Source organism: Oryzias latipes, chromosome 12 (assembly GCF_002234675.1).
Source record: "Oryzias latipes chromosome 12, ASM223467v1".
Lineage (NCBI taxonomy): Eukaryota > Metazoa > Chordata > Actinopteri > Beloniformes > Adrianichthyidae > Oryzias > Oryzias latipes.
In genome coordinates this window covers 3,515,888-3,543,370 of record NC_019870.2, presented here as the reverse complement: position 1 = coordinate 3,543,370, position 27,483 = coordinate 3,515,888, and the positions used below count along the sequence as shown (strand labels likewise).

Sequence of the window (27,483 nt, the reverse complement as noted above, 5' to 3'; positions counted from 1 at the left end):
CATGCTTCATTCATTCCCATTTACGCAGATGGCACTAAAGATCCAGAAACAAAGGGGACTGTTTTTTCTTTCTGTATCCCTAAATTAGGAAAGTATGTCGGAATAAAGACGTAAATTGATCCTTCAGTTTTTGCAGTTGAAATGTTGGCAATGTCGTTTAGTTTACACTTGTTAGAACAGATTAGAATTGGCGATTGTGTAATTTGCTTAGACTCTGTATCACCGATGTCTTTGAAATCTTTTTCTTCCGATAGCAGGTCAGATCTAATGTACGAAAGTCTGTTCAGATTGGAGACATTGAAGATCAGTATCAGATTTATGTGGGTACCAGCACATATGGGGGGGGGGTGAAATGGCTGATTTTCTGGCAAAGCAGGCGTTAAAATGTGGTGTGGAGCGAGAAATTACGTAAGGAAGAACAGAAGTTGGGACAATTATTAGGAGGCGGTTTTTTGGAAAGCTGGCAGGAACAATGGGAAAGGGAGAGGACATGAATTCACTATACAAGACAAAGTGGAGAAAGGTATGCATCCTAGATCAAACACCAGATATCAAATCCTAATATCGCGATTCAGGATGGGGGACACGGCTTTAAATAATACATTACATTTACTGGGGAAACATCCTACTTGTCTGTGTGATTCCAGGAAAGGGGAGGAATCAGTGGAGCACATTTTGTGTCACTGTGAATTGTATGGGGAAGAAAGACTGGAGGATAGAGTACGGTTGCCAGAGGGAGAGCAGTTGAGTTTGAGAAGGCTTTGTGGAGGGAAGCAGAATTTCAGTTGTAATTGTTTTTGTTTTATTTTTTTTATTTGTTTTAGGAGAACTGGAGAATATAGTTTTTGTTTTAGTTATACAGTCCCCCACTCCTACTCGGACTCCAACACAGTAGGTGGCGGTATTGCACCGTGCCATTGGCGCCTTCCGCGATTGAAACCACAAGAAGAAGAAGAAGAAACTAGCTTGTCATCCCTGAGTTCCAACTCCATCCTGCTCCATGACTTAGCTCGAACCAGCACATTTCAACTAAAAAATAGCTCTAAATCTGCCACCATGACGGATCCAAGAATAAGACAAATCAAAATCAAAACGGGCGTCGTTAAGAGGTAAGGAATTGTTTTTAACACGTTAAAAAGATCAAAACAAATATTTATTAGATAAACGGATTGCAGTTGTTTGGCTAATGCTAACAAGCTAACTAGCTTAGCTGACCCGGCAGTCTGATGAGGCGAACACCGAAATGGGAGAGCGTTTAGCGGCGACGTTTCAAGGATGGACCGCTGCTGGTGGTGCAACTTAGGCCTATGGTTGGCGGCTACCTTGAAAATCCGTAATCTTATTTTTGCGTGACTTTTTAAACGCCTTTAAGTTTTCAGCCAAAGTATTTCGAATAATTGTATTGTAGTTGATTTTTTTTTAAAAAAAATATTGTGTTTAAATATGAGTTTAAACAACTTGTGGACTACTTGCTAGTTAGCGCAACAACGTCATCAGCAAATCGACTGAGCATAAAGGTATCTTTTCTTCCACATTAAAATACATTTGGAGGATACAGTTACCCGCAATGAAGTAAATAAAATCTGTTTGTTTAAACATGCAGAGATGTTAATGCGTTTCTCAACATAACATCCTATTCTTCCTCCTCACAGCAACTCTGCTGCATTGATTTAGCAGTATGATAAGCAAGCTGTGATAAACAAAATACTAAAAATAAAAATTCAGTTTTGTATTCCTTGAACTTATCTAACTGTTATGTAAATACCTGATAATGATGCAATAATAATAGAAATTCGTAATAAAAAAATGTTGGTAATATAAAACGTAATGTGGTGGTTGGTGTTATTATTGTGGTCTTTAAAACGTTAGAAACAGTGACAAGAATCAACACAACACTTAATTTTAACTTTTTTAATTTGAGCTGCAAGTAAATTCATGATCATTTTTGAAATACGCTTAGTGTGACATTTTCAGCAATAATTTCTTTAATGTCTAATCCTGTCCGATTAATCGCGGTCTCTGTTTTTCAGAAATTGTGTGGCTTAAAATGAACTTTTTTTTTTTTTAGAATTCAATTAGCATTTTCAGTGACTTTGTCATCTCTTTGTACTGAGTTATTGCAAAATTATGCAAATGTTCATAATTAAACCAGATAGAATATTGTTCAAATGGAATCGTTTTCTTATTGCACTACTGATCAATCTGTGCATTAAGGTAAATGCAATTTTTTGATCTAAAACTTTAAGTGTGGTTTTTGAATGGAGCAAACACTCAGTATGATAAACTAAGATGGAGTCTAAGTTGATGTTTGTCTTCTTACGGAGGTCCTTTTTGTTAAACTTAAATGCTTCTCTTAAGGAACCTTCAGTAAAACACATGTTTTTTTAAATTTGATCCAAAGAAATAAACTGGTCATAGATCCAACACATATCTCTGGATATACGTTTTTGAACATGTTAAAGTTCAAAATACTAATGTTTTTCAGCTGTTCCCCCATTTACACTTGTTCGTTGTAGTTTGCAAGGATTATCAGAGTTTAGAGGTGAAATTTCAATCTGGACACCAAATTACACCAAGACATAAACCCGGCAAACTCTTAGGAATAAAAAGTGTTTAGAACATGTGAACCTTCAAATTTCTTATTATTTTCTTTCACAGTGAAGCTCCATCTTTGTGATTGTGTTCATCAGCTGGAAAGTTTTAAAAGCAGAAACTGTAGGTGCTTGTTGTAAAAGCAAGCTAGTCTCTATTCTCTCCACTATTTCAGTTCAACATTAAGCAAACCTCTAGGTTGTGTCCGAATTCCCTCACTATTTAGTGAACCACATATGGCGTTTGCCATTTTTTTTCGGGATGTGCGAATCATTGACTGTATTTGAGAACTGGAACGAGTAAATGTGACGTCACCCATAACATGACTTCTGTTTTCCTCACCAACAAAATTAAGTCTTGCACAACACGGACACCGCCATGTTGGAACCAGACGTCGTCAGTCAGTAAGCAATGATTGGTCCAAGTCGGTCTGAGTCGACGTTTCTATGGCAACTACTTCTGCCATTGAGGAGTGAGCTTGTTAGAGATGGCTACACCCTTACCACTCGATAGGCGAAATCTGTCTATCGAATATTTTGAACACTGGATGTGAGACCAAATACTTTTATTGAAAACCTGTACTACAGAAAAAAAAATATGATAAAATAAGAGAATTATCCAAAGAAATGTTTAAAAAAAAAGGTATCGGAGCAAGAATGTTTATTCTGACCAACAGACTGACTGTAACAGTTGTTTATTGATCTAGAGAGCACCGTGGGAATTTGGCTTCTTGGAGCCAGTTGCTACTTCCTGTTTGAAGCATGGAGGAGGGTAATTCAGTCCAGTTCTCGTATACAGTCAGTGGTTCTGTTGAAGGATGAGTTTCCTTCAGAGGGCATGGCGGGTCCACCTGCTGTCGGTCAGCTACAGTAGGGCTCTTGTCCTTCCTGTGCTGAGCTTTTCAGGTTGAATAAACTCTCTGAACATCCGACAGGAGATATATCTACCCCCCCCCCCCCCCTCCAGACCAAAGCCACCATCCTGACATGAACCTTTAATCAAACTGTCTGGTGTAAATGCACACAGTGTCACTGCTCTCTGTGTCTTCATAATTTCGTGTCCTGGTCAGCCTCCCGTTTCTTTGTCTACACCCGCCCTCCACCCTCTCATGCATTTCGGCATAGAAAAACCAGCCAGCTCTTTTCATCGGGTCTATTCCAGTCAGCGCCTCTGTGCCCCCACCGAGGCGGATGCCCTTAATAAAATGACAACAGTAATTTGCTTTTGTCATTCGGCTGCGAGCTCAGACTGCAGCACCGCTCAAAAATACAGTGCTGGAGAAGGTGGCCGAGTGTGTGTCGGCTGGCCCTAATTCCCTTTCTATTTTCCAGAGAGCTGCCTTTTCCATTAAGCCTGAGGTGGCAGGTCTATTTAAAACCAGCCACAACCCCACCCCTCATTCATACAGCAGCCTAGTCTGGAGAAATAAGGAATTAACATGAGGGCTGGAAGGGGAGGAATGGACGTTTTGTTATTAGACTGTTTTGGGGTTTTATTCAAATGATTCCGGCCTCCTCTCTCCGCCTCCTTCAGCCGTTGCCGCGAGCCGGCGGCATCACTCAGGAGCTGCCGCTGCATATGGCGCCCGCTGAAAAGCTCCTTGATGGAACCGTATTACAACCAGTTGTAATTGATGTAAAATATGACAGAGTGCCGCTGGCGTCCTCGGATAGGCGAAGGCGCAGCGCAACACGGAGGGAAGGGTCTCCAGTAATGTGACGGACTAATGAAGGATTACTCACTTACACACACACAGCTGATTTCGTGCAAAATGAAATTTGTGTTGTCATTCAACAAGCGGCCACAGCCGGAAAAAGACAATTAGTGTGAAATCATTATCAATAGCAATATTTTCAGACTCCATTATGCCAATCAGGGTTGATTCTGTTTAATAGATTTACTTCCATTTGGCCGGTAATTGATAAATAATCAAAATTTATCAATGTACTTAGGCCCATTTTCACCACCAATCAATAAAAAGAAGCCTATTTACCAGCTGACTTGGTTCAAATTAGGGATTGAATTGACGATCAATTAATCTGTAAGAAGTAGTAGTAGTGTGTGGGAGTGTGTGTGTTTGGGGGGGGGGGGGGCATGAATGCGTCAGATAATGATTTGTGAGCTGGGAGGGGGGGGGTGATACAGTCAACACGTGCACAGTTATAAAGTGCTAAAACAAACAGCCATGGTTATCATTAGTCAAGTTCACGTTCAGTTGGGTTATTCTTTTTTCCCCTGATCTATTTAAAAAAACGCAAACTGAAATTAAATTAGTTCTACCAGTGAGGGAAATTAACGGCCACATTTAAAGAAACATTGATCCAACTATAATGTTTAACTATCTTTTGTGGGGGGGGGAGGCTGGACTCAGATCTACAACTGGAATGACAATAGAATGAAATGAGTATTTTTGACTTTCAAAATAAAAGTTAATTTATTTTTTATTTTTTTATTTTACATTAAATTTGAAATGTATACATCTTTAACAATCTGATGAGGAAAAGCGGTTATTATCTATTTTGGGTCACCAGAATTGACTAATACTAGTTTCCAGCTGATGTTCATTGTGAACTCTTTATCACAGTCTGTACGAAAACCAAACTGCTAACATGAAACCATCTAAATGTGAAGCTGGATTCACATGTAGACTATTGTCAAATTTTCTCAACCAGGTCAAATAGTAGGATTTTAGATGTTTTAAGGCTGTAAAACTCCTAACTGTACGCTTTCTACACTTTTTGGACACCCAAGGCTCAAACTTTCATAAGTGCAGGATTCTAAAATTAAAACAGACGTGTTTGTTGGTTATGTAGATTTGGAAAACTGATCCCATTCTGTACAGGAGACACGGCATGGCACGCAGTTGGTTCAATGTCATTTTTCATAAATGTTTTGTTTTACCGTCACCAATTAATAATTTCTTTAATTTATTTTTTTATAAACAAGCAAATTTCGTGTTTGTTGTTGTCAATTTTTTTACAAAATACATAATGTATGAGGGAAAAAATGAATTCAGTTCACACCACAGATTGGTTTTATTGATCCGTAAAGACAATTAAGTTTTTCTTTTAAACTTTTCTGAATAAACTGGGGAAGGTGGAATACTTATTTTTGTAGTTATTATGTAAAGTCATTAAAAAAACTCAATTATAAGCGATCTATTACTTTTGAAATAGCCTTTTTTTAAACCTTTTTATTTCTTACAAGCATTTTATAATATTTCTCTTCTTCACATTAATTTATATTTTTTCCTTGTAAATACTTTGCCCCTTTAACTATGCACAAGTTAGTGGTTGAGTGTTTTGCTCAAGGGCTATTTGACCTTTGACCCTCGTTTGGCTTTAATTCAAACGTTGCCCTTTCTGTAACTTTTTTCCTCAGTCATCAATCATCCCAGAAGAGGCAAAGTGATGATTGAAGAAGTTTTTTGACTCAAACCTTCTCACTAAAACAAATGTCAGACTTGTGGACAACCTCATCTGCAGAACAAATCAATATTATAAAAACCGGTAGGTTTATGGTCTTATATTGTCTTTACCCTTCAGTCAAAACCACCACTGATCTTCACAGAGAGCGCCACCTTCAGGTCAAAACTGTTTGATGCGTGTTCGTTGTGGTTTCAAGACGTGTAACAACGAAGATTCATTGTGCGCTGAGATGCTGTCACTTTAACCCAATGCATCATGGGAGATGTAGTGCAAACAGCTGCCAAACGCAGAAAGACTCGCTTCTCTGAGCTTCTTTGTTTTGTTCTCTTGTTCCACGGTCTGATACCGGATTCTGTGGAAAGCTACACCGCTAAAGACGAGCTTTAGCTGGTATTTTTGTTTAGAACTTAGAGACTTTATGAACTAAATCAGAACAAGGTAGTGAAGACTTGAACCAATTGGTCAGACTGATGACGTGTGATTAAGCCTCAAAGAATCATTGGTGGAGACAGTTAAAGGGGCGGGACTTTTTAGAAAACTGTTATAGCTGCAGCTAAATTGTGGTACCGTCATTTTTATCAAACACAAAGAAAAAAGTCTTTTACAATCTTTTATATTCCTAACTACTCAGTGTTTTATCAGGACCTGTTTGGATGAACAAAGAGCTGATATCCTGGAGATGGAAAATGTTTTTAGATCAGTTAATGAGGGTAATTTCCCACGGCACACTGGTGGAAACACACTGGTCTACAGTGACAACTCAATCCATAAAGTTACTGAATATTATGAGGAGTTCAGGTTTGCAGATGATTTCCTCACCACGATGGCGGTTCGCCATGAGGATGAACAGGCTATCACAGAGCTTAAAAATCTGTTTTAAAGCAGAAAAAGCCACAAAAAGTATCTACCTTCACATTAAAAGTCTCCCTCTGAACATCTTTTGATCCATTTTCAAAATATTTTAAGTGGTGTTTTTATTATGATTATGCTGATTTAAGCCAAAATCCAAAAACTGTTTTCTTGGACATAGTTTGTGTAGAGCAGCAGGAGTTCATTAATAATTTACCCCAGAGTTCTGCCCGTTGGCACCGAGCATCTCCGCCCCCCTTCCCTTCGCTGTTGCTGAGAGCTTGGAGTTGGGAGCTTCTATGTCTACGTCTGCTCCTTATTCACAACGATTCGAATAAAGAAAGACTGAGAATTGCAATTTTGAGCTTTCTTTTCTTTTCTAAATGTCCTCCATGAGTAAAATACCACAAGTAATGTCAAAGACAGGATTTTCATCGGGGTTGGTCTTTGATTGAGGTCAGGCTTTGATATCCTTCATGTTCAACGATGGTTGCGGTTAAAGCGCATCCGTGTCGTGTTTCTCTCTTCTTGACCTGGACTTGGCAGCAGAAGCAGGAGTGATGCTGCGTGTTACTGAGGTTTGCTTCTCGCCATCCTGTGGGAGATGATCTTCCTGTGTCGGTGGAGACGATGAGGACTGATGGCCTCCTCTGTAAAAAGTGACCATCGCTGTGCTGCTTTCATGCTCCAGCCCTGAGTTCACCTTTCTGAAGAACTGCACCGTCGCCGGCTTTAACCCTTTCTTCCTTTGGTTTTTCCTAGACTGGCGAAGGAAAAGGTGTCTTACATCTCCGAGGAGAAGCAGCAACAAGCAAAGATTGAGCGTATGAAAGCAGAGGACGGAGACGTCTACGTCATCAAGAAGCAGGTATCTGAGGCTACAGCCATCCTGATCTTTAGCCACAGGTCGGCCATGTTTTGGTCAAAGTGACGGGGTCACCTCATTTAGTTTTGAGAGCCACCTCAGTGTGAAGCCCCAGGTCATTACAGATATTTCTAAGCAGGTTTTATGATCAGAAATAAAAGCAATCTTTTATTTTTGAATTATTTTTTCTTTCCACCCACATTTATTTGTAAGAAATAAACCAGAGGACTCATTTGGACAGAATTAGACCAGTTTACACCTGACCTTCCCTGACTATTTATGATTCTAAACAGATGGTTTTAGAATGACAGTAAATAAAAGAAGAATTCACAGAAGAAACTTTATCTGGTACTTTGAAGCCTTTTTATTTCCTTTTCTGCTCTCTTACAGACGTATATCTTTGTCCTACAGCACACATTACTTTTGATGTTTTAAGTCATTTCAGTGAGAGGAAAAAAACACCAGAAAACTTTGCTTTAGATTTATGTATTCAAAGCTTTTTCACTGTGAAAGACAGAATTAAAAAATCAGGGAAAACGCATTGCTTGTTTTGTAAAGAATGTATTTGTTTTACAAGTACAGAAAATGAAAATATAGTTCCTACACAGACCTGCTACGACGACTTTAAGAAGCTCTTCTATCCTCCACTTGTTACCTGTATTAATGTCACCTGTTTAAACAGAATATTTGTAGAAAAGGCATCTGTCCACACAATAAACAGCCCAACTACTACCTGACTACCATAACGAAAAACAAAGAGCTGTCAAAAGACAAGATTGTAGACCTGAACGAGACTGGGATGAACCAGTCAACAATAAGCTAGAAACTTGCTGAGAAGAAATCAACGGTCTGAGCAGTTATTGGAAATATAGGATTACTGACAACCTCTGGTGCGGTTCAAATGATCAAGAGATCTAGAGGGGAGACATTGTCAAGAATTCAGATCATTTTAGAGCTCAAAAGGTACCCCTGCTTCAGCCAACACACATCTCTAGATCCGCCTAAAGTTCCCCAGAGACCGTGGGAATGATCCAGAGGGGGATTGGGAGAAAGTCACGTTTTCAGAGGAGACCAAAATGGAAATCTTTGGTAGAAACGCCACTGGCCATGTTTGGAGGAGGAGGAATGCTGAGTTGCATCCCAAGAACACCCAGTGTGAAGCACGGGGGTGGAAACATCATGATATCGGGCTGCTGTGCTTCAACGGACGCAGCACGTTTGATCCGGCTCAAGGGAAGGATTAATTGGGGCCACGTGTTGTGACATTTCGGACAGAAACCGTCCATCGGGAAGACCATGGACGCTGAAACGTGGCTGGATCCTCCAGCATGACATTGATCCCGAACACATCGCCCAGGCAACCAAGGAGTGGCTACGTACAAAGTGGGACTGCACAGTATAAGGGGAATTTGCAACGTGTGCTAAGTCAACATGACCTAAATGATACCCCAAATGACCCACGTCTGCACACCCCTGAAAACAGTTTGCATAGACTTTTCATTGGAAGTTGCCACGGGCGACATGAACGTGACTTTACAATGTTTCTGTGGTGAATGTTACAGACTAAACTCAGCTTTTTAAGTGTGCTCTGCATCATAAAACCCAAACCGTACTCGCCAACGTGCAGGCGGCGGCGTAGCCGGTGTTGTGTGGTGTTACCGTTCACACAAACGGCAGACGAACAGTTCAGCGTTTGTGGCGTTTGCTCATTTCCCGGGCGGCGGTTGTGTTGCTGCAGCCGCTCCACTGGTATTAAATGTTTAGATTAGTGGGCCAGATGGATTATGCTTGAAGATGAGGGGTCTGAGGAAGGATGGGTGGGAGCTTTATAGCTTAATGGAATCAATAGGTTCTAAGTGTCGTCATAATCCCGCACTGATGGGATCATTCCAGCGTGCTGGGAGGGCACCCTGACCCCCCCTTCCCCGCCTCGCCATGCACCTCCGCTCCCCTCAGCTTCAGCAGATGAGTGTGTCAAAGTTTTCTGCAAGCCGGCGGCGAGGATGTGTAACTGTGTGATGCTTCAGAGGAAGCATCTGTCAGGAGAGACTGTCTGACGGTGTTAGCCTACTCCTCTATGCTCTTCAGGGGGCCGGTGGGGGGAATTCCACATTAGCCACGGCTGGGCAAGTCCAAGGTTCCTTCATTCATCCAGGTGTGCAGGCGGTCCCCCGCCGCCCGATCGATAACTCAATAACATTTTTCATAGTGCCGGCTCGTGGAGACGCTAACCGGAGAGCGTGAGGGACTCCCCGGCCGGCGTTGGTGCCACGTCTGTGTTCCTCCAGATGTTTCCTTTTAATAAAAGCTGGTAACGAGGTTTGGAAAAACACTTTTCTGGTTCTTATGAGGCTGATGTGATTTCAGATGGAGGTTCTGCAGGAGTGCAAAATGATGATTCCAGACTGTCACCGCCGTCTGGCCATCGCACACGCAGACCTGCTTCAGCTGCTCGTAAGTTCCAGTCTTCCTTTAAAAAAAAAAAAAAAGGTAAAAATAGGATTCTTGTCAGGGAGAATAAAATTAATATATTAAAAAGAAAGCATCTAAGCTCTTAGGATAGTGTTGACAGAACTCTTATTCTCTAATTTTATGAGAATAAAGCTGTAAAATTAGGAGGAAAAAGTCATAATTTTACAAGCAAAAGGGCCTTGTTTTGTTGAAAAAGCCTCCAACAACCGTTAGATGTATAATTAAACGATGTTGTTTCACTAAAAGTCTTTGTGAAATAATTTTATTTTGGTAATATATTGGCTCTTTTAATTCAGTTGTCCCCAACCTTTTTGTCACCGCAGACCGGTACAACGCAAGGCACGTTTACCGCGGACCGGTGTGTGTGTGAGTGTGTGTGGGGGGGGTGAGTTGCATCCAAGACACTTTTACCGTGGACCGGGGGTGGTATTTTCTCTTTAGTAATAATATTAACAATAAAGAAGTTTTGCTCATTTTGGTTGTTTGGGTTTAATTTTAGCGGGATGTATCACGTGACGTTTGGTGTCGCGACTTTGACGAGCTTTAGTGTGACGGATGTAACAGAGAGAATCCGGTCACTTTTCAAAATAAAACGTTGTTTCAAAAAAAAACAATAAAATGGAAATTATTTTTTCTTTCTATGCGTCACCGTGCCAAAATTTCCCGCAGCCCGGTACCGGTCCGCGCCCGGTGGTTGTGGATCACTGTTTTAATTGACTTTTTTCCTCAAATATGACTGTATTCTTCTGAAATTGTGCTTTTGTTCTCATAATTTTACAACTTCATTCTACTTAATTTGTACTTTTTTCTCATAACATTATTCTCGTAAATTTACAACTTTTTTTCATAATTTAACAGCTTTATTCTCATGAATTTATTTTATTTATTTGCTTTAATTGTGACCCTAATACTCCGTTGGTATTTTGCAGAAGATAAAGATTTGATGAAACAAAGTTGTGTATTTGTTAAAGTTGTTTCTGATTTGTAAAATCGAGTTGTGGGCGGGACTGTTCTGCGTGAAGTAAGCCTCCACTGGTATCCCATCATCCCTGCATTTGCACTCTCTCCTGCTAGCTTACAGCCCCTTACAATTCCATGCTAACATTAGTGGCACAGCAAAAATGGCGAGCAATGTCGGATCTATCCAGCCGTACAGTTTAGACATTGGCCCGTTTTAGTTGCTGCATCACAAATACAATCTTTTTCAAACAGCATATTTTCCGTCCGCTCCCGATTTGGATAAAGAAATACTCAGAAATGCAGTTTTCATCTTAAATTATTATATGTTTGTCCTCCATTGCAAGTTAAAAACACCAAAAGGATGGTTTTCAACGGAGTGGGTCTTTAACAGACGCCTGCTTTGTTTAGTTTTGCTCTAGGAAAATTCTTAAACGCGCTTTTGACAAGTTCACACAAATCAGCAACTTTATTTTATTTAATCCCAATCTCCAGATGATATTTAAACTTTCTTTGGTTTCTAAGTTTTGCGTTGGACCAATTAAAATGTCTATTTTTTTTTTTTTTCCCTTAATCGGTCCGGCAAATTGAAGCAACAAACCAGACGCCAACTTCAGCCTCGTCCGACTTTAAAGCTGTGATGGATAAAACCACAAAATAGAAATAATACATCCGTCATAAAAGCAAGCTTCTTTTTTCTACATATGATAACGATGACGATAAAAACGTGAGTGCATCATGTATGCAACGTCTTCAGCTGTGTGTTTGCAACATTAAAAAGGCAGTTGCTGCAAATGCAGAGCGGCTTGGTACGTGGGAGCAAAGTTGCAATTAATTCATATTTCAAAACAAGACTTATGTTTAGTGCAATTAAGTTTTCTTTGAAGTTGAAGGCTCGTCTTTTGTTACTTCTCCGGCTTGTTTCTCCCCAAAGACACTTTCCAAAAATGTTTTGTATTGACTTTGTTACCTTTTAGGCTGTTAACTTAGCGGCCGCTTCACGAAGCTAGAGGATGTATTTAAGAGTCATGGACGGATGTGGAGGAGAGAGCCGGGTAGTTTTTCAAAATAAAACTCCCTTCCCGTTCAAAAAAAAATGAGAAACAAAGCAAAAATAATTTCAGTTGCCAGATGGTTTTTTTTGTGTGTTTACCTGTGGCCCAGGGGTTTGGGACCAGTTTTGTAGGCAGATAACAGTTTTTATACAAATCGGTTTGGATAAAAAGTTTAGAGGCTTTAGTCTCCATAATTCAAGTCCGGTCAAGATTTTGACTTTATTTTAAGATTTTACCTGAAGTCTAAAGTGACGGTTATTCATTCATTTTAATCCATAATTTCTCAGAGTTGGACCGTTAATTTCAGGTTATAAAATGCAAAGTCTTGATTTTTATCGCCCATGATCATGAAATTAATAAAAGTTCCTGGAGTTAGAATTCTGACATAAATCTCAGTTTGTGTACCAGACTTGTTTTTTCTGTATTAATACATGAACGTTGAGTTATAATTGAGATTTTGGCAGAAGAATTAGTTTATTTAGGAATTTCAAGGTCAAAATTGCATCTAAAGTCTGAGATTGAAGAACTTTATTCACGTCTTAAAGGTTTTAAAACTAAAATTTTGACATAAAAGTGAAGAATTTGAGCAAATACTACATTTGTGCTTCAGATAAATTGACATTTAGAGATGAACACAATTTAAAAATATAATATATTTTGATTGCTATGTTTGAATGAAACCTCATTTCCCGGATTCTGTTTTCTTACCGAAGTATTTTACTGTAAATCTCAGAATAATAACTGTAAACTCCTGTGATTATAAAATTAAAAGGTTTAAAATGTCAGAATGTTTCAAAATCCTGACATTTACATCAGAATTCTGACATTAAGGCCAGAATTTCAGGGAAAAATCAATAAAATCCGGTTTGTGTTTGTGTGACCCGTGACGTGTTTCCTCCCCATCGTACAGCATATCAGATTATAAATTCTTTTTATGGCAAGAAGAAGCCAAAACCCGTCTCAAGTAAAACCTGCGGGTCTCTACTGTAACTTCTCTGAGACCCCCCCCCCCCCCCTCGTGGCAGCTCATTAACGGGGCTGTTGCCACGGTGACCACCTCAGGATTTCAGATGCTCTCCATCGAGGCCACGCCGTCCTCCGTTGCGGCTAAAATGAAGTTTTGTGTGGTCGTTTGTCCGTCAGTGCGGCTGCAGGCGGCGGCTCTAACTCCAACTGTGTGTCTCCAGGAAGCAGAGGAGGATCTGGCGGAGTCAGAGGAGTACAAAGAGGCCAGGACGATGCTGGACTCTGTGAAGCTCGACGAATGACGCGTTCCCACTCTGTCGCCTACAACGTCCATTCCATTCGTCAAGGCCTTTCCCGGTGGAACCGTGAAGCCCAGCCCAGCTCACTCTTCGTTTCTGCTCTGTTGTAATTATTTCTGCTTTGTGAAAACCACTAGAACACGGTGAAAAATGTTGACTATACACTGAAAAAACCTGGACTTCTTTTTGTTTTGTTTTTTATTTCAATGATTCCTAACGATGTACGGTGGTAAAATCCAGTTTTAAACGTTTGTAAGGACACGTCGTGTCCCCAAATTGATGCATCAGCTGAGTGTGTTTCTCTGCTGCCGTTTACAGCTGTGATCCTGATGCCTTCAATAAAGATGAGAGCTCTTTGGGGAAGCCTGTCAGTCTGATGACAAATGCTGCCGCTGGTCATGAGTGACGGAGCGCCGGCTCATCCGTTATCCAAAGCCCACCTTCCACCAGGCCTCCGAGTCCCGCCTAAATAGTCCTACTAATAAATGAACTCAATTGCCAGACAAATTAAGGTTACATTTGACTTGATCCGTATTTTACAGATTTCGATAATTATCGGGATCACCCCCAAAGTGTCATTACCGCCCTAATGAGGCGCTGCTACTCCGTGACATCCACCCCGCTCCATCTCGTTAAGGAAATCGCTCTTCAATGCTGATTATTTTATTTGGAGGTATAATTATATTTCTTTCGGATAAATCACGTCCTAATGGAGTCCGTGCAGAGGGCAGAGCCGCTAATTGAGGCATGAGATGCAGTGGCGGGGCGTTGCACCTGCGCTCCGCCGCCGCCGTGCAGGTGATTCTTGCCGACTGTGGGCTGAGAGCAGCGTTTGTGTGAAAGCTCTGTGTTCAAAACCAAACTTCAGTCAGAAGCAAAGGTTTCCCTCCCAGATAAGGTTGGAATGACTCCCATTTGAACCCAGGTTGCTTCATTCTCTGCTGCTTTTTTTTGTTCACCTGGGAGCTGCCGCAGATCGATTAATGTTTTATTTTTTTTCCCTCCCAGCTAAAATCTAATCGAGTGAATTTCTTATGTGAAGGCGGAGCAGGAAGAACGAGCCAAATGAATGCTGGAGGTCACAGGTTCGACTCTTTCCAGTCATCTGAGCCTCGTTAGTTCCGTTGGGGGTCATGTTTTAAAAATAAACATTTGTTTGACCCAAATGTGTTACAACTTTTTATTAAAATAGTTAAATCAGAGAAGCATTTGTTTTAGAACGGCTGACAAACGGGCGAATAAAGGAGGAAAATTAAAATTATTTAATTTAAAGAACAGAGATTGAGATGAGTGCATTCACGTGCAGCTACAAAGCTGGGACAATCAAACTATTTACCATAAATTAGTTTGGACTGACAACTGTTTCTGACTTCTGCCAGGGGAAAAAAGAAATGTAAGAAAGCCGATATTTTGTCAAAATGTTGGCTCAGCTCTGATGGTGGGTAAAAAAATAAAATATTGTAAATTAGAGTTACTCTACAATTTTACTACGGCAGAAATTAAAATTTGTAAATCAAATAATTTTAATCAAGTTCTTAAATGTGTTAAATGTCATTTATATAGCAAATTCTGGCAGACAGATTTTTTCAAACTTTAAAATTGCGAACATTTTCTGGTCTGAATGCAAAAGAATGTTTTACCTGATCATCAAAATTTCCCAGTATTTCACTGGTACTTGAACGCAGCACAAACAAAAGCTAATGTTTGCACAATTTCCTCTTAGTGCTCGATCCGTGCACGTGCAACCAACCCTGGTGAAGTTATTTTCCCCCGAAAAGTGTTAGAAAAAAATGTATTGACATTTGTTGCGTGTTTGATTTTAAATAAAATAAAATGAAAATTATTTGTTTTACAATCAAAACAAATCAATCTTTAATTTTAGTCTTATTTTAAAATAAATCTTAAAAATAAACTTGATACATTTTTCATGGTTTTATTAAAAAAACGGTTGATTCGTCGGGGAACTCGCGACACTTTAGGAAACCATCAAATAAAACCCCAAAAGGCGGAATTTTTGGGCGCCGGAAAAACACGCTGAGATCTGCCGGTGTCTGCGTGTCGTGGTTTGAGATAAATGTGTCCTCATCCACGCGTGTTTGTGCAGCGATAAACGGGAAGAGTGATGAGTGTCACGCCCCTGACGGCTGTGCAAAAAACAATAACTCTCGGATCTTACGCGTTATTCGGGACAGTAGAAGAACTTTATTTTTACGCATTAAGTTCTAGATCCACATTTTAGGTCCAGTTCTGATCCGGCTCCAATAGATCCACTGTGTCTGATGAAAAAGTGCGCAAATCTTTGTAATCCAACCAGCTATGTCCCTCCACGCGCGCCACTCGTGCCACCAGATTGCAGGCGCGTGAAGGCAAAAAAACTGCGCGGCGTTACGCTCGGACGCCTCCTTTGTGGCCCAGAAATAAACCTGCAGTCTGAAAAGCTCCAGACATCAAGCTCATTTTTAAACCCCCTTGATTTTTTGGTTTTTAAATAATTGTATCAGCCAGCAGGTTTTGGTTCATTTATCCAAAAATGTTAGTCAGATTTGTGCACGTGCAGATGACGCGGCCTTCCTCTGATATGGACTCGTTTCCAGACTCCTCTTCCTCCTTTTTGCGCCCTTTTACGCAGAGGCTCTGATGAACTGGAGGAACCAAGAATAATCGGGGTGAATAAAGTTTGCTTTTACACGGAAATCAGAGGCCACGTGTTTCCTCTTCATCCCTCCTGCTATGCCAACAAGAGCCGCGGCTGCGCGCAATTAAACAAATATTGTGTCGTTTTGCGGCTCTGTATTAAATCAGTATATTTTATTGGGCGTAATTTGGAGGAGAAATCAAAGCCAATTACAAGAATGAGGAGGAATGAACTTGTGGGATGTGAGAGAATGGGGGGGAAAGGAAGAGGAGGAGAGGGAGGAGGAGGAAGAGAGGAGCTCCGGCAGCAGCTCTGATTGGTCCTCCTTTGCAGGAGCTCGTGGCTTCACTCTGCCGTTAAGCGCCTCCCCGTTCCTCTAAACTACATTATAATGCAACCAAGCTCCCTTTTTAACCACAAACCGAATTTGCTTTCATTTACGCGATATATATTCCTTAAATAGGTTAAAGTCGTAGAGATTTTTTTTATTTATTTATTTGGTACTGGGGAGGGAGAATAGCGTTTCGCCCTGGAGCGGTGCGCAATGCTCTCTCACGCCGACCTCCTGGATGCTCGGCTCGGTGAGTTATCATCACCCAACTCCGCTCTTCAATTCTGCTGTAAGCTGGAGCAACTTTTTCCTTCAAATCAAGCTCAGAAAATTGTCAATTTGCTTCTCGTTTTGTCCTTAATGCGCCCGAAGTGAACTAAACTCGCTTAATTCATTGGAAAAGTAATTATTATTATTACCATTATTATTATATTACTGCGTAATTTGATTTTTGGAGTGGTGGAGCTGCATGGAAAGTGTTGCATGCTGGTTCTGCCCTTTTTTACTGTTTGCTTTTCCAAGTAAATAATTCTGTTTTCCGGTGTAAAATCGCCGGTTTGCTGGTTGTATGAGTCGCAGCCGCTGCGTGCGCAAAGCTCACGCGCGTGTTTGTCTGCAGGGATGAAGGATGCCGCGGCGGAGCTTCTGGGCCACCGGGAGGCTCTGAAGTGCCGGCTCGGAGGCGGCGGGGGAAGCGGTCCGGACCCGGGGCACTCCGGGGAGCTCGGCCCGGGTCCGGACGGCGTGGAGGGAGCCACGATGCTCCCCGGCGATGACATCAGCGGCGGCGGCGGTGGCTCCAACCCGGTGCAGGTGAACGGTAAGGAGCAGGACAAGCAGCAGCAGCAGCAGAACAGCAACCCCAACCAGGGTGGGGGGCAGCAGACCCAAAAACAAAAGCGCCACCGGACCCGCTTCACTCCGGCGCAGCTCAACGAGCTGGAGAGGAGCTTCGCCAAAACGCACTACCCGGACATCTTCATGCGCGAGGAGCTGGCCCTGCGGATCGGCCTAACGGAGTCCAGAGTGCAGGTGAGGCAGCTGGAACCCGATGGAGACACCACCCTGTTTTGGCTTCTATCTCCAATTACTAAAATCAAAATAGCCGAATTCAAAAGAGGGGACCTCACACTTTAAGTTTTTACGTAATAAAAAAATCTCTTTTATTGGTCCGTTTAATTAAAAAAAGAAGCGAATTTATAGTATTATTGATGGAATACAAAAATAAATAAAAGTTTTAACATATTCAAATAAAAATAATGCAAATTGTCAAATTTGTTTAATATCTATGCATTAAAAAATAAAGATTGAAAAGTAATTGTCTTAAAAATACAAACGCTCCGTTTTTTAAAATTATTTTCCCATAAATTCCTATTTTATATTTTTTTTTAAAGTTGTTGCAGCTCTAAAAGTTTACAAAAAGTCACAATTTTAAGTCCAGTTTCGACTGGAAATAATAAATTGGTTTTGGTTGTTAAAATTATTCACTAATGTTTCACAGCAGCTTTGTTCCGCTCATTTTTCTGACAGAAGCTGTAAAGTCAGCGCCGCGCGCGCCTCTTCCTCTCCAATCTTCATCACTGAAACGCGGCTTTTTATTCTGCAGCTAAGCAATCCTCCTCCGCGCGCTCACGTGTGAAATAAGAGCTTCTTCCCATTTACATAAAATCAGAATTAGTGAAATGATGCTCGTCCGCCGCTTCGATGAAGAGGAGGAGATGTCATCCTCACGTGCGCTCCAGCCCTCTCGTCCAAACCAAGGAGGCTTTTTTTCTTTCTTTCTCCAGGACGGATTTCACGGCTCTCTTATCACCGAACGCCCCCCTCTCCCCTCCCACTTTCCCCACGCAAAACGCCACATTAATCACGGACGACCGTTTATCCAGCGGCGGCGGCGCACGTGGACCGCCGGAGGGAAGATGGATCACATGCGAGAATCATCTTCAGAGGCTCCGCAATCTAACAAAACGATTGTTTTTATGTCAGAAAAGCTGATAGAGCCAAAAATCAAATCTGATTAGGATAGAATACAAAATAGAAAAACATTTTTCATTTTTAAATTAATAAAATAATAGAAAACCTCCAAATATGACTTATTAAATCGCTTAATTGTTCAATTATCAAATCTTTAATTTAAACAAAACATTAAAGAAACGATGGGAAATACAAAAGTAAAAATGAAAACAAAAAAGAAAAACGTGAAAAAATGTATTAAAGTTTAATTTATAATTTAAAAAAAGGCAACCAATACTCATAAAAATGGTATTTTTTACGAATTCAATCATATAAAGTGTTTTACATTTTTAATCAAAACATTACTTATACTAGAAATGTAAAATAAAACAGGAAAAATAAACATTTACAAAGAAAATCACAAAAATCGTATTTTATTTTTTTATTAAAGCAAAGCCACAAAGTAATTGATTGATTGATGATTGATTGATTGATTGGACCTTTTTGAGGACATCCGCCTCCTGACGCCCTCTCCGCCCGCAGGTTTGGTTCCAGAACCGACGCGCCAAGTGGAAGAAGCGCAAGAAGACCACCAACGTGTTCCGCGCGCCGGGGACGCTCCTGCCGACGCACCACGGGCTGCCGCAGTTCCCCTCGGCCGCGGCGGCGGCGGCGGCCATGGGCGACAGCCTGTGCTCCTTCCACGCCAACGACACCCGCTGGGCCACGGCGGGGATGCCCGGCGTGTCGCAGCTGCAGCTGCCGCCCGCGCTGGGCCGCCAGCAGGCCATGGCGCAGTCGCTGTCCCAGTGCAGCCTGGGCGCGGGGCCTCCACCCAACTCCATGGCTCTGTCCAACATGTCGTCGAACGGATCGGGCCTGCAGTCGCACCTGTACCAGCCCACCTTCCCGGGAATGGTTCCCGCGTCGCTGTCTGGCCCGACCAACGTGAGCGGCTCCCCGCAGCTGTGCAGCTCCCCGGACAGTGACGTGTGGAGAGGGACGAGCATCGCGTCGCTGCGCCGCAAAGCGCTGGAGCACACAGTTTCCATGAGCTTCACCTAGAGCTGCCGCTGCTGCTGCTGCTCATCCACGCAGGATGTTTGTGGAGACACCCACGGCGCGCGCGCGGGCACTCTCTCCGGGCCGGTTCCGTTTGATGCTGTAACTCATCATTTCGCATGTCGTCATTTATTTGTATAAAAAAACTTTTTGGGGGTTATTTATTTATTTGGCGCTGCGAGACATTTGCTGACGTTTCTGAGGACGAACTCTGGAAACCTTCACCCCCCCCCCCCCCCGTTGCACAGCAATCACCTGCAGGGTGGGACCGTGGACGCGCACAAACTGGACCCGTGGAGGTTTTAAAAACCGAGGACGCGTAAAAAAAGGAGAGGACCAGGAGGACTGCATGTGCTGCCAGAAGCGACAAAAGAAAATAAAACAAAAAAGAAAGAAAAGAAATCCACAAAAAGAGGGGAAACGCTATAAATAAAAGACTATACGCTGTTCTATAGGATGTTTTGTGTAGCAGAAACTCTCGTTCCCATTTGGTCAGTTTGTGATCAGTTCTGTCTGTGCTTATTCTCAAAGATGCATTTCTTCAATGTCTGATCCATTTTGTTTCACGTTTCTATCGATTCAGTGTAAAAAGATCCAATAAAGCCCATTTTCGATGATGCCACGACATTGAAACCCTCATTTCTTTAAACAGAGGTTCCAAACATCGAAGCCACACTCGGCTGATGACGCTTTTTCTGCACAGTCAGCATTTGCATTCGCAACTATGTCTAAAACAAAGCCCAGCTGCTCTGCTTTTGTGCGTTTTTCCTTTTCCTTTTGTGTAAATCTGCTTCCTTTTACTGATATACTTCCAATAAATAAATATGCAGGGAAAAAAACCCCGAAAAAAATAACAAAAAATGTATGTAAAATTGGAGTAAAATGATATTTCCAAGCCTCCAGAAAACCATCCATTAAGTTAATCCGCTTTTATTACCTGAGCAATTTACAACTTTAAAAAAGAAGAGTTTCCATTTATTGTTATTGACCTGATAATACACAAAAAGGAGCTGAAGAACATCTGAAAAATAATTATGCATTTTCAAAAATCACACATATGAACCATGTACCTGTTTTGAACTTTCAAAAAAGGAAACCGTTTTTTCTCTCCAAAATAAGAATCCCTAAATTTAAAATCAATAATAAATAATAGAAATGAAATTAGAAGTCAAACTCAATTTGTGTTAGAATCAAACTGAGAAATGAGGAAATAAAATAACAAACAAGGAAGAGTGTCCCCCAAATAAAAGTAAAATAAAAAAAATGCACATAACAAATAAGTCTTATTAATAGCAAGCAGAGCAATGCTTCTATTTGGTTTATTCTTTGCATAACTATAGCTGTAATATAATAATAATAATGCATTTTGTCTGCTGATGTGGATTACTAGAACTGGAAGAATTGTTATAAAATTGGAGAAATGCAAGAATCTTTCATTTTTGAGACTTTTGAAAATTTCCATGTAAAAAGAAAAAAAGAGTAGTTTCTCCATTTCTTTTTCTGAATTAACCCCCAAGCTTTCATAAAATGCAAAACGCAGTTTTGAAACAACAATTTTTATTAAATTAGGAACAAAAGATGTCCAAACTTTGACTATTGCATGTAAAGATACAATTCTCTCGTGTAGGACAATCCTTAAAATCCAGAAAGAAATCAGTTAAATTCAGTTTTCCTGTCAGAATGCTGGAAACGAGAAATTACCTCAACCTTGTTTTACAGTCAATCACACGGAGTTTCCATCCAGGAAACTTCCAGATGAACATCAGAATTAGTGGACGTTGACACGTTTCAGTCAAAGATTTGGGAAAACAGCGAGAACCTGAAGTGACCGACCACAGCAACTCCAAGGACACGGACCTCTCGTGGAACATCTGGATTATCCCAAAACCTTTTGGACAAACGATCTGACGAGACAGAAACTTTCCGGAGGAAACATCGGGACTCAACGCTAACACATGGTGGTGGTAGAGTAATGGTGTGGGGCTGCTTTGGAGTTTCTGAAGGATTTTTGAAATAATGAATGGATCCAAGAACTCTACTCTTTATCAGAGAATTCGTGAACTGAGGATCAAATTGGGTTCTACTGGAGAAGGAAGATCCAAACACAGAGGAAGGTTCACCTCTGAATGGATCAGTCTGAAAGTTCTGGTTTAAAGTCAGAACTACAAGTGGAATGAGATTTTGTTTTGTGAGCGTAAACCTCCAAAACCCTCCAATGTCCTGAAAGTGCATGAGAAGTTCACCTCGGAAATGTGGAGTGATGTCACAGAAGAGCTCGCTTTAATGGCATCATTGTTTAATATTTACGTTTTATTCACTCTGATTTTCTTTGTGTGATATTCGGTAAAGTCAGAACAAACTGCAAACGACTAAATCCCCCAAAAAAGAAAATCCTTTTTTTAATCAAAACCCAGTTGGAGATTTTTGGTTTTGATTCCGTCTTCTCATGTTTTCCTTCGTCTTTCTGTGCCTGAGGTCTTCTTCAGGACTGAGATGTTGCGCATGAGTCAGGCTTTCACAGCGACGACTCAGCATATATTTCTAATCCTCAAATCCAATTTGCTCCCAAAATCATTCAAATGTTGTGTGTTTTTCATTGTTCTACCTTTTCAAAATCTGTTTTCAAACCTACAGCATTAAAGAACAAACTTTGTTTCCTTTAAAGAATTTTTTCGTGATGATTAAAAGCACGAAATTAAAGTGGAACTAAACAAGTGATGTCATGAAAAAAGAAACTTTTGCTTTGCAAAAATCTTTCATTTATCACTTTTAGAATGTTTACACTCTCCAACCTCTAATTCAGGCTCTTTACTTAAATAGGGATTTATTTAGAGCAAAGATATAATGATTTTCATAGGGGAGCCGTGGTGCAGTGGTAGGACAGTTGACCTCTGATCGGAAAATTGCAGGTTTGATAACTTGCCTGTCCATGTTTTGAAGTGACCTTGGTGGAATGTTGGGGCAGCAGAGCCGCCACCAGCATGTGAATGTGTGAATGGGTTTGTGACTGTAAAGTGCTTTTGAGCCTTGGAGGAAGGTAGAATGTGCTAAAAAACCATTTAGAATTCTGAACAAATAGTTAAGATGAGATAATTGATCTCACAGCTCCAGGGATCAAGTGTTAAGGTGAACATTTAAAATATGCAAAACATTTATGGAGGAAAAATAAAAATGAAATAAAAAATAATAATAACACAGGCAGAACAAAAGAAACACCCAAACTAGAAAAGCAGTAGCGCATAGAATGTTTTGTTAATGAGTCATTATTTGCATTTGATCAATAAAAAAACATATTTTTGAAATGGCATGATACACAATATGCAGATGACTGTACTTTATTTGTACAGAATTAAAACGGATTGATTTGAAATTCCAAAGTGTGTTTGAAGTTTAACTTTAAACTATTCTTGGGAGAAATTTAAGATCCAGTAAAAATTGACTTGTGATCAGTGACCTGGATCTGAATGTAGATGAAGTTGATATTTTGCTTTGGTTTCTACAAACAGAAGGCTTTTTTGTTTTGGTTCTCGTCTCTGTCGGGTAAAGCCATCTAGATATTTTTTTTTTCATTTTTATTTTATTTTATTCTAAATAAAAACTCTATGGCCTTGGTTCCGGTCCGGTTTTAAAGTGGTCCAGGCAATTCAAATAAGCGTTTCCACGAGAAGTTGGACCGTCACGGCGCATGCGGGCGGAAGCTATCAACAACAACAATGGAGGTCATCCAGTAGCTCATTTTTCGTGCATGGCTTGTGGTTCTTCACATAAACAAAGCCTTTAAAGCTGTTTGAGAGAAGATTGCAGGGCGGGGAAGAGGAATAGAGCTGTAGGTTTCAACAGTAGCTCCGGACCGACCGTACCTCTCAGTGGGTCCTATAAGGAAAACTCCAAACACCTGTCGCTGGATGCAGGGACCTGATGTTACCATGGCAACAGTGCCAAAAAGAGGCCAATTAGACTATTCGCCACTAAGATAAATTTTCTGGAGCATCTCTTAAAAGATGCAAAGCCTTTTAATATTTAATATATAATAATTAAAAAAGTTATAGAAAAATCATGAAACAGCCCCAAAATAACAAAGAAGTTTTTCTTTTTTTAAAGCTAAAATGACACATTTTGTTTTCAGTGTAATTATAGTAGAGAGCCATTACAACTTTTATTATTGTTACTGGTATTTATTTTTAACCGGACTTTTTGCAGCTGTCGTGTTACTACTAATGTAAAGTTGAAGCACAAAAATAAAAGCGTAGACATTCTTGACAGATAAATATTTACCTTTATTATGAAATCCAAGAAATATGACATGTTAGATATCCAAATGCTGAAGCTTCATACAACTGGAACAAAACATTTGGAGTTCAAGTGTTAAAGAAGCAAAATATTGATTGAGAGAAAGTGCTTGGGGGGGCTTTTTGCTGGAAGGGGAGCTGTCCCCCTGCAACCACTATAACCTACCTTCTCTTCTTTGTGTATTCTTGACACTGTGTATTTTTAATGTAGTCGGTCTGTGTACTCCTTTTTACTGATTGGACCATGAGTCTGGAATACATTCTATCTATCTATCTATCTATCTATCTATCTATCTATCTATCTATCTATCTATCTATCTATCTATCTATCTATCTATCTATCTATCTATCTATCTATCTATCTATCTATCTATCTATCTATCTATCTATCTATCTATCTATCTATCTATCTATCTATCTATCTATCTATCTATCTATCTATCTATCTATCTATCTATCTATCTATCTATCTATCTATCTATCTATCTATCTATCTATCTATCTATCTATCTATCTATCTATCTATCTATCCCAAAGGTAGCTGGGATAGGCTCCAGCAACTCTGTAAACCCAACAGGTAAAAAAAAACAAAAAAACACCAAAATTGGCAGACATACTTATCATGTGATCAATTTTATGTTTGCTATAGATCAGAGGTCACAAACTCTTGACCTCAAGGGCCGGTGTCGCACATGTTTTCCAACTAACCTGCCTTATTGGCTAAGATCATCTGATCCAGGTAATCAGCGGATAAGGCAGGAAAACCAACAAGATGTTGGCCTTCAAGGGCTATTGGTCCAAAAGGTTTTAACCCTTATGCTATCTTAGATGACCCCACCCTTGCATTGACATGTTCTCCCTACCATGACAAAGGTGGATAAAGGGGGAAAGATTTCATGTAATCCATGGACACCAGTGAAGATCACAAATCATTGAAGAAAAAGGTTCAGAGCACTGTCTAGTGGGTCTAGATGACCCAACTCCCAACGTTAAAGTGCCTAGGATAGCACAGGGGTTAAGCAGACCCTTCTGAACCTACAAATGATGACCTGCTTTCATCAACATTTGGACTAAATTCTTATGATATTTAACTAAATCCAAACCCTTCACGTCAGAGTGGGCTTCTGTCACAGAAAATGTGAGACAGAATCACACATTTTTTTTGCTTTTTGCCAACAGATGTGAAGTAATATTACACGAATGTAACAATTTTTTCCACCATCAGCCAGGTTAATTAGTTTGTGGAAACGGGTAACCTGTTTTTCATTGCATAATTTGTCACGCGGTGACGAGGCAGCCAATCGCTGACCCAGCTGCGGGTGGGATCATTTCTCCCAGAATGCTGTGCAGTCAGTGTGTCACAGAAAATGTGAGGCTGAGCCAATGTTTATGCTACTTATTCCACGCAAATAAATGAAATCAGTCAATAAACCACCCGAGGGTGAATACAGCTCTCTCTCTTTGTGGGGTTATGAATGAGAGCTCATTAATTTTCCTGCGAGATGGGGGGAAGGAGGTATGTTGTGGTGTTTTTGGACATATGTATGTGAGCACATTTATTTTTGGTGTTCATATTTCACAGAAGGAAGGAGATCTTCCACAGAAGGTTTACATGTCAGAAATCTGTCTTTCAGGGGAAAACGGAAGAAACTTGATTTCATGAACACTTGATGTTTATAAGATCAGCCTGATTACGTCTTCTTTACGTCAAAAATTAAGATAAAGTATCTTGTAGGAAAGTATTTCTATTAGTATTTGGTTTGTACTTATCTGTTTTCTCAGTGGCATTGTTACTTACTCTGTGTATGTGGGAAAAGATTGGATGATGATGAATAGATCAACTGATGACGGTTAAATGGATGAAAGATGGAGGATTAATGGTGAGGATGAACAGATGAACAGGTAAGTGATAGATGGATGGATGGATGGATGGATTGATGGATAGATGGATGGATAGTTGGATAGATGGATGGATGGATGGATGGATGGTCCCATGGATGGATGGATAGTTGGATGGATGGATGGATAGTTGGATAGATGGATGGATAGTTGGATAGATGGATGGATGGATGGATGGATGGTCCCATGGATGGATGGATAGTTGGATGGATGGATGGATAGTTGGATAGATGGATGGATGGATGGATGGATGGATGGTCCCATGGATGGATGGATGGATGGATGGTCCCATGGATGGATGGATAGTTGGATGGATGGATGGATGGATGGATAGTTGGATAGATGGATGGATGGATGGATGGTCCCATGGATGGATGGATGGATGGATGGATGGTCCCATGGATGGATGGATAGTTGGATGGATGGATGGATGGATGGATAGTTGGATGGATGGATGGATGGATGGATGGATAGTTGGATGGTCCCATGGATGGATGGATGGATGGATGGTCCCATGGATGGATGGATGGATGGATGGATGGTCCCATGGATGGATGGATAGTTGGATGGATGCATAGTTGGATGGATGCATAATAGGTAGATGGATGGGTGGATTACTGTAATCTCAAATGGATGAATGAGCAGATGGATGGTCACATGGATGGATGGTTTGGGACAAACAGATGAATGGATGACTAGAGGCCCTCATGGATGGATGAAAATGTGTGGATCTGCTCTGCTCCTCTCTCCTTCCTGATCCTTCTTGGGATCACTGTCAGAACCGGATCCTGTGGGTTTCCATCAGCGGATTCTCTCCTCCTTTCTGAGTCTAAACTCATGCTGCTTTCATGTCCTCTGACAGGAAGACTCTGCCACTTTCTTTAGAGCAGATGGCGCTACAAAAAATCCCATTTCAAGTTTTTTTTCTCCCAGTGAAGCTGACAGCCTCAGCGATGGCGTGTTTGCTTTCCCGCTGATGAGGCTGAGTGACGTGCCGCTGCTCCCTCCATTTGTCATTGTTTGAAAAGGTCTTAATTGTATTACATGCAAATGAAGAGATTTGATTTTTGCCCATTATCTATTCATAAGAGAAAATGAACAGAACATTAGTGGGTCTCCAAATAGGGAGGGGTGTGTGCGAGGATGATGAGGGGGAGGCCTTCAGAGATGAGACAGCCATGATCAAGAGATGGAGGAGGCAGCTTTTGCGCCCCCTGGAGGTTTGGACGTGAAAAACGCCGGATGCAGCCTCAGCCATCCGTCGGTGTGTCTGTGAGGCTGTAGGTCAGGGCTGCTAATTAACCTGCTATGAGTGAAACACAGCAATTACATTCATGCTCATGTGACAAATCAAAGTGACAGAGGCTTGCAGGCTCTCCTCCTTTGCCCTACGGGAGAAATCCTTTCCCATCGTCCGTCTTTGACTCCATCCAGGCCAAAAATGTCAATTCTTCATTTGGTTCGAATGTAAAAAACTGGGAGTTCTAAGTGATTTGCTCTGAGTGGAACCAGACAAAGTAAAAAAGAACCCAATGAAGATCAGTATTTATAGAGATTCATTATTTCCAATCAAATAGATAAAGGGATTCTGATGAAAGAAATTGTGCTTTTAAGAGTTTGTTTTGGCATTTTTCTGACGATGGAGGACACATTTAAAGAAAACTAGGCCTAAAATTGCATTTCTGCGTATTTCTTTATTTGAATCCTTGTGAATCAGGAGCAGACGAACAAGTACTGTTTTTTAAAAAGCTTGTAGCGGTGACGTAAAAGCTACGACATCAAATGACAAGCTCCCTGCTCCGCTCATCTGACGAGGGAAACACAGACGCAC

The 27,483-nt window shown here is 40.8% G+C and overlaps 2 protein-coding genes across 3 annotated transcripts; both read left to right on the top strand.

Moving 5' to 3' along the window:
* The first annotated feature begins 747 nt into the window (after positions 1-747).
* Positions 748-13,846, top strand: tbca (tubulin folding cofactor A). The gene is made up of 4 exons (XM_004074503.4): positions 748-1,109; positions 7,632-7,737; positions 10,102-10,188; positions 13,406-13,846. The coding sequence occupies exons 1-4, from the start codon at positions 1,057-1,059 to the stop codon at positions 13,484-13,486; spliced, it is 327 nt and encodes a 108-aa protein (XP_004074551.1). The 5' UTR covers positions 748-1,056; the 3' UTR covers positions 13,487-13,846.
* Positions 13,847-15,368: 1,522 nt separating this feature from the next.
* On the top strand, positions 15,369-20,088 carry otp (orthopedia homeobox). 2 transcript variants are annotated; one of them, XM_023960724.1, is made up of 3 exons: positions 15,369-16,738; positions 17,069-17,481; positions 18,946-20,088. In XM_023960724.1, the coding sequence occupies exons 1-3, from the start codon at positions 16,663-16,665 to the stop codon at positions 19,465-19,467; spliced, it is 1,011 nt and encodes a 336-aa protein (XP_023816492.1). In that variant the 5' UTR covers positions 15,369-16,662; the 3' UTR covers positions 19,468-20,088. The 2 variants fall into 2 exon arrangements, with proteins under 2 accessions (XP_023816492.1, XP_023816493.1); XM_023960725.1 differs by having other exon boundaries at positions 15,370-16,699.
* The last annotated feature ends 7,395 nt before the right edge of the window (positions 20,089-27,483 follow it).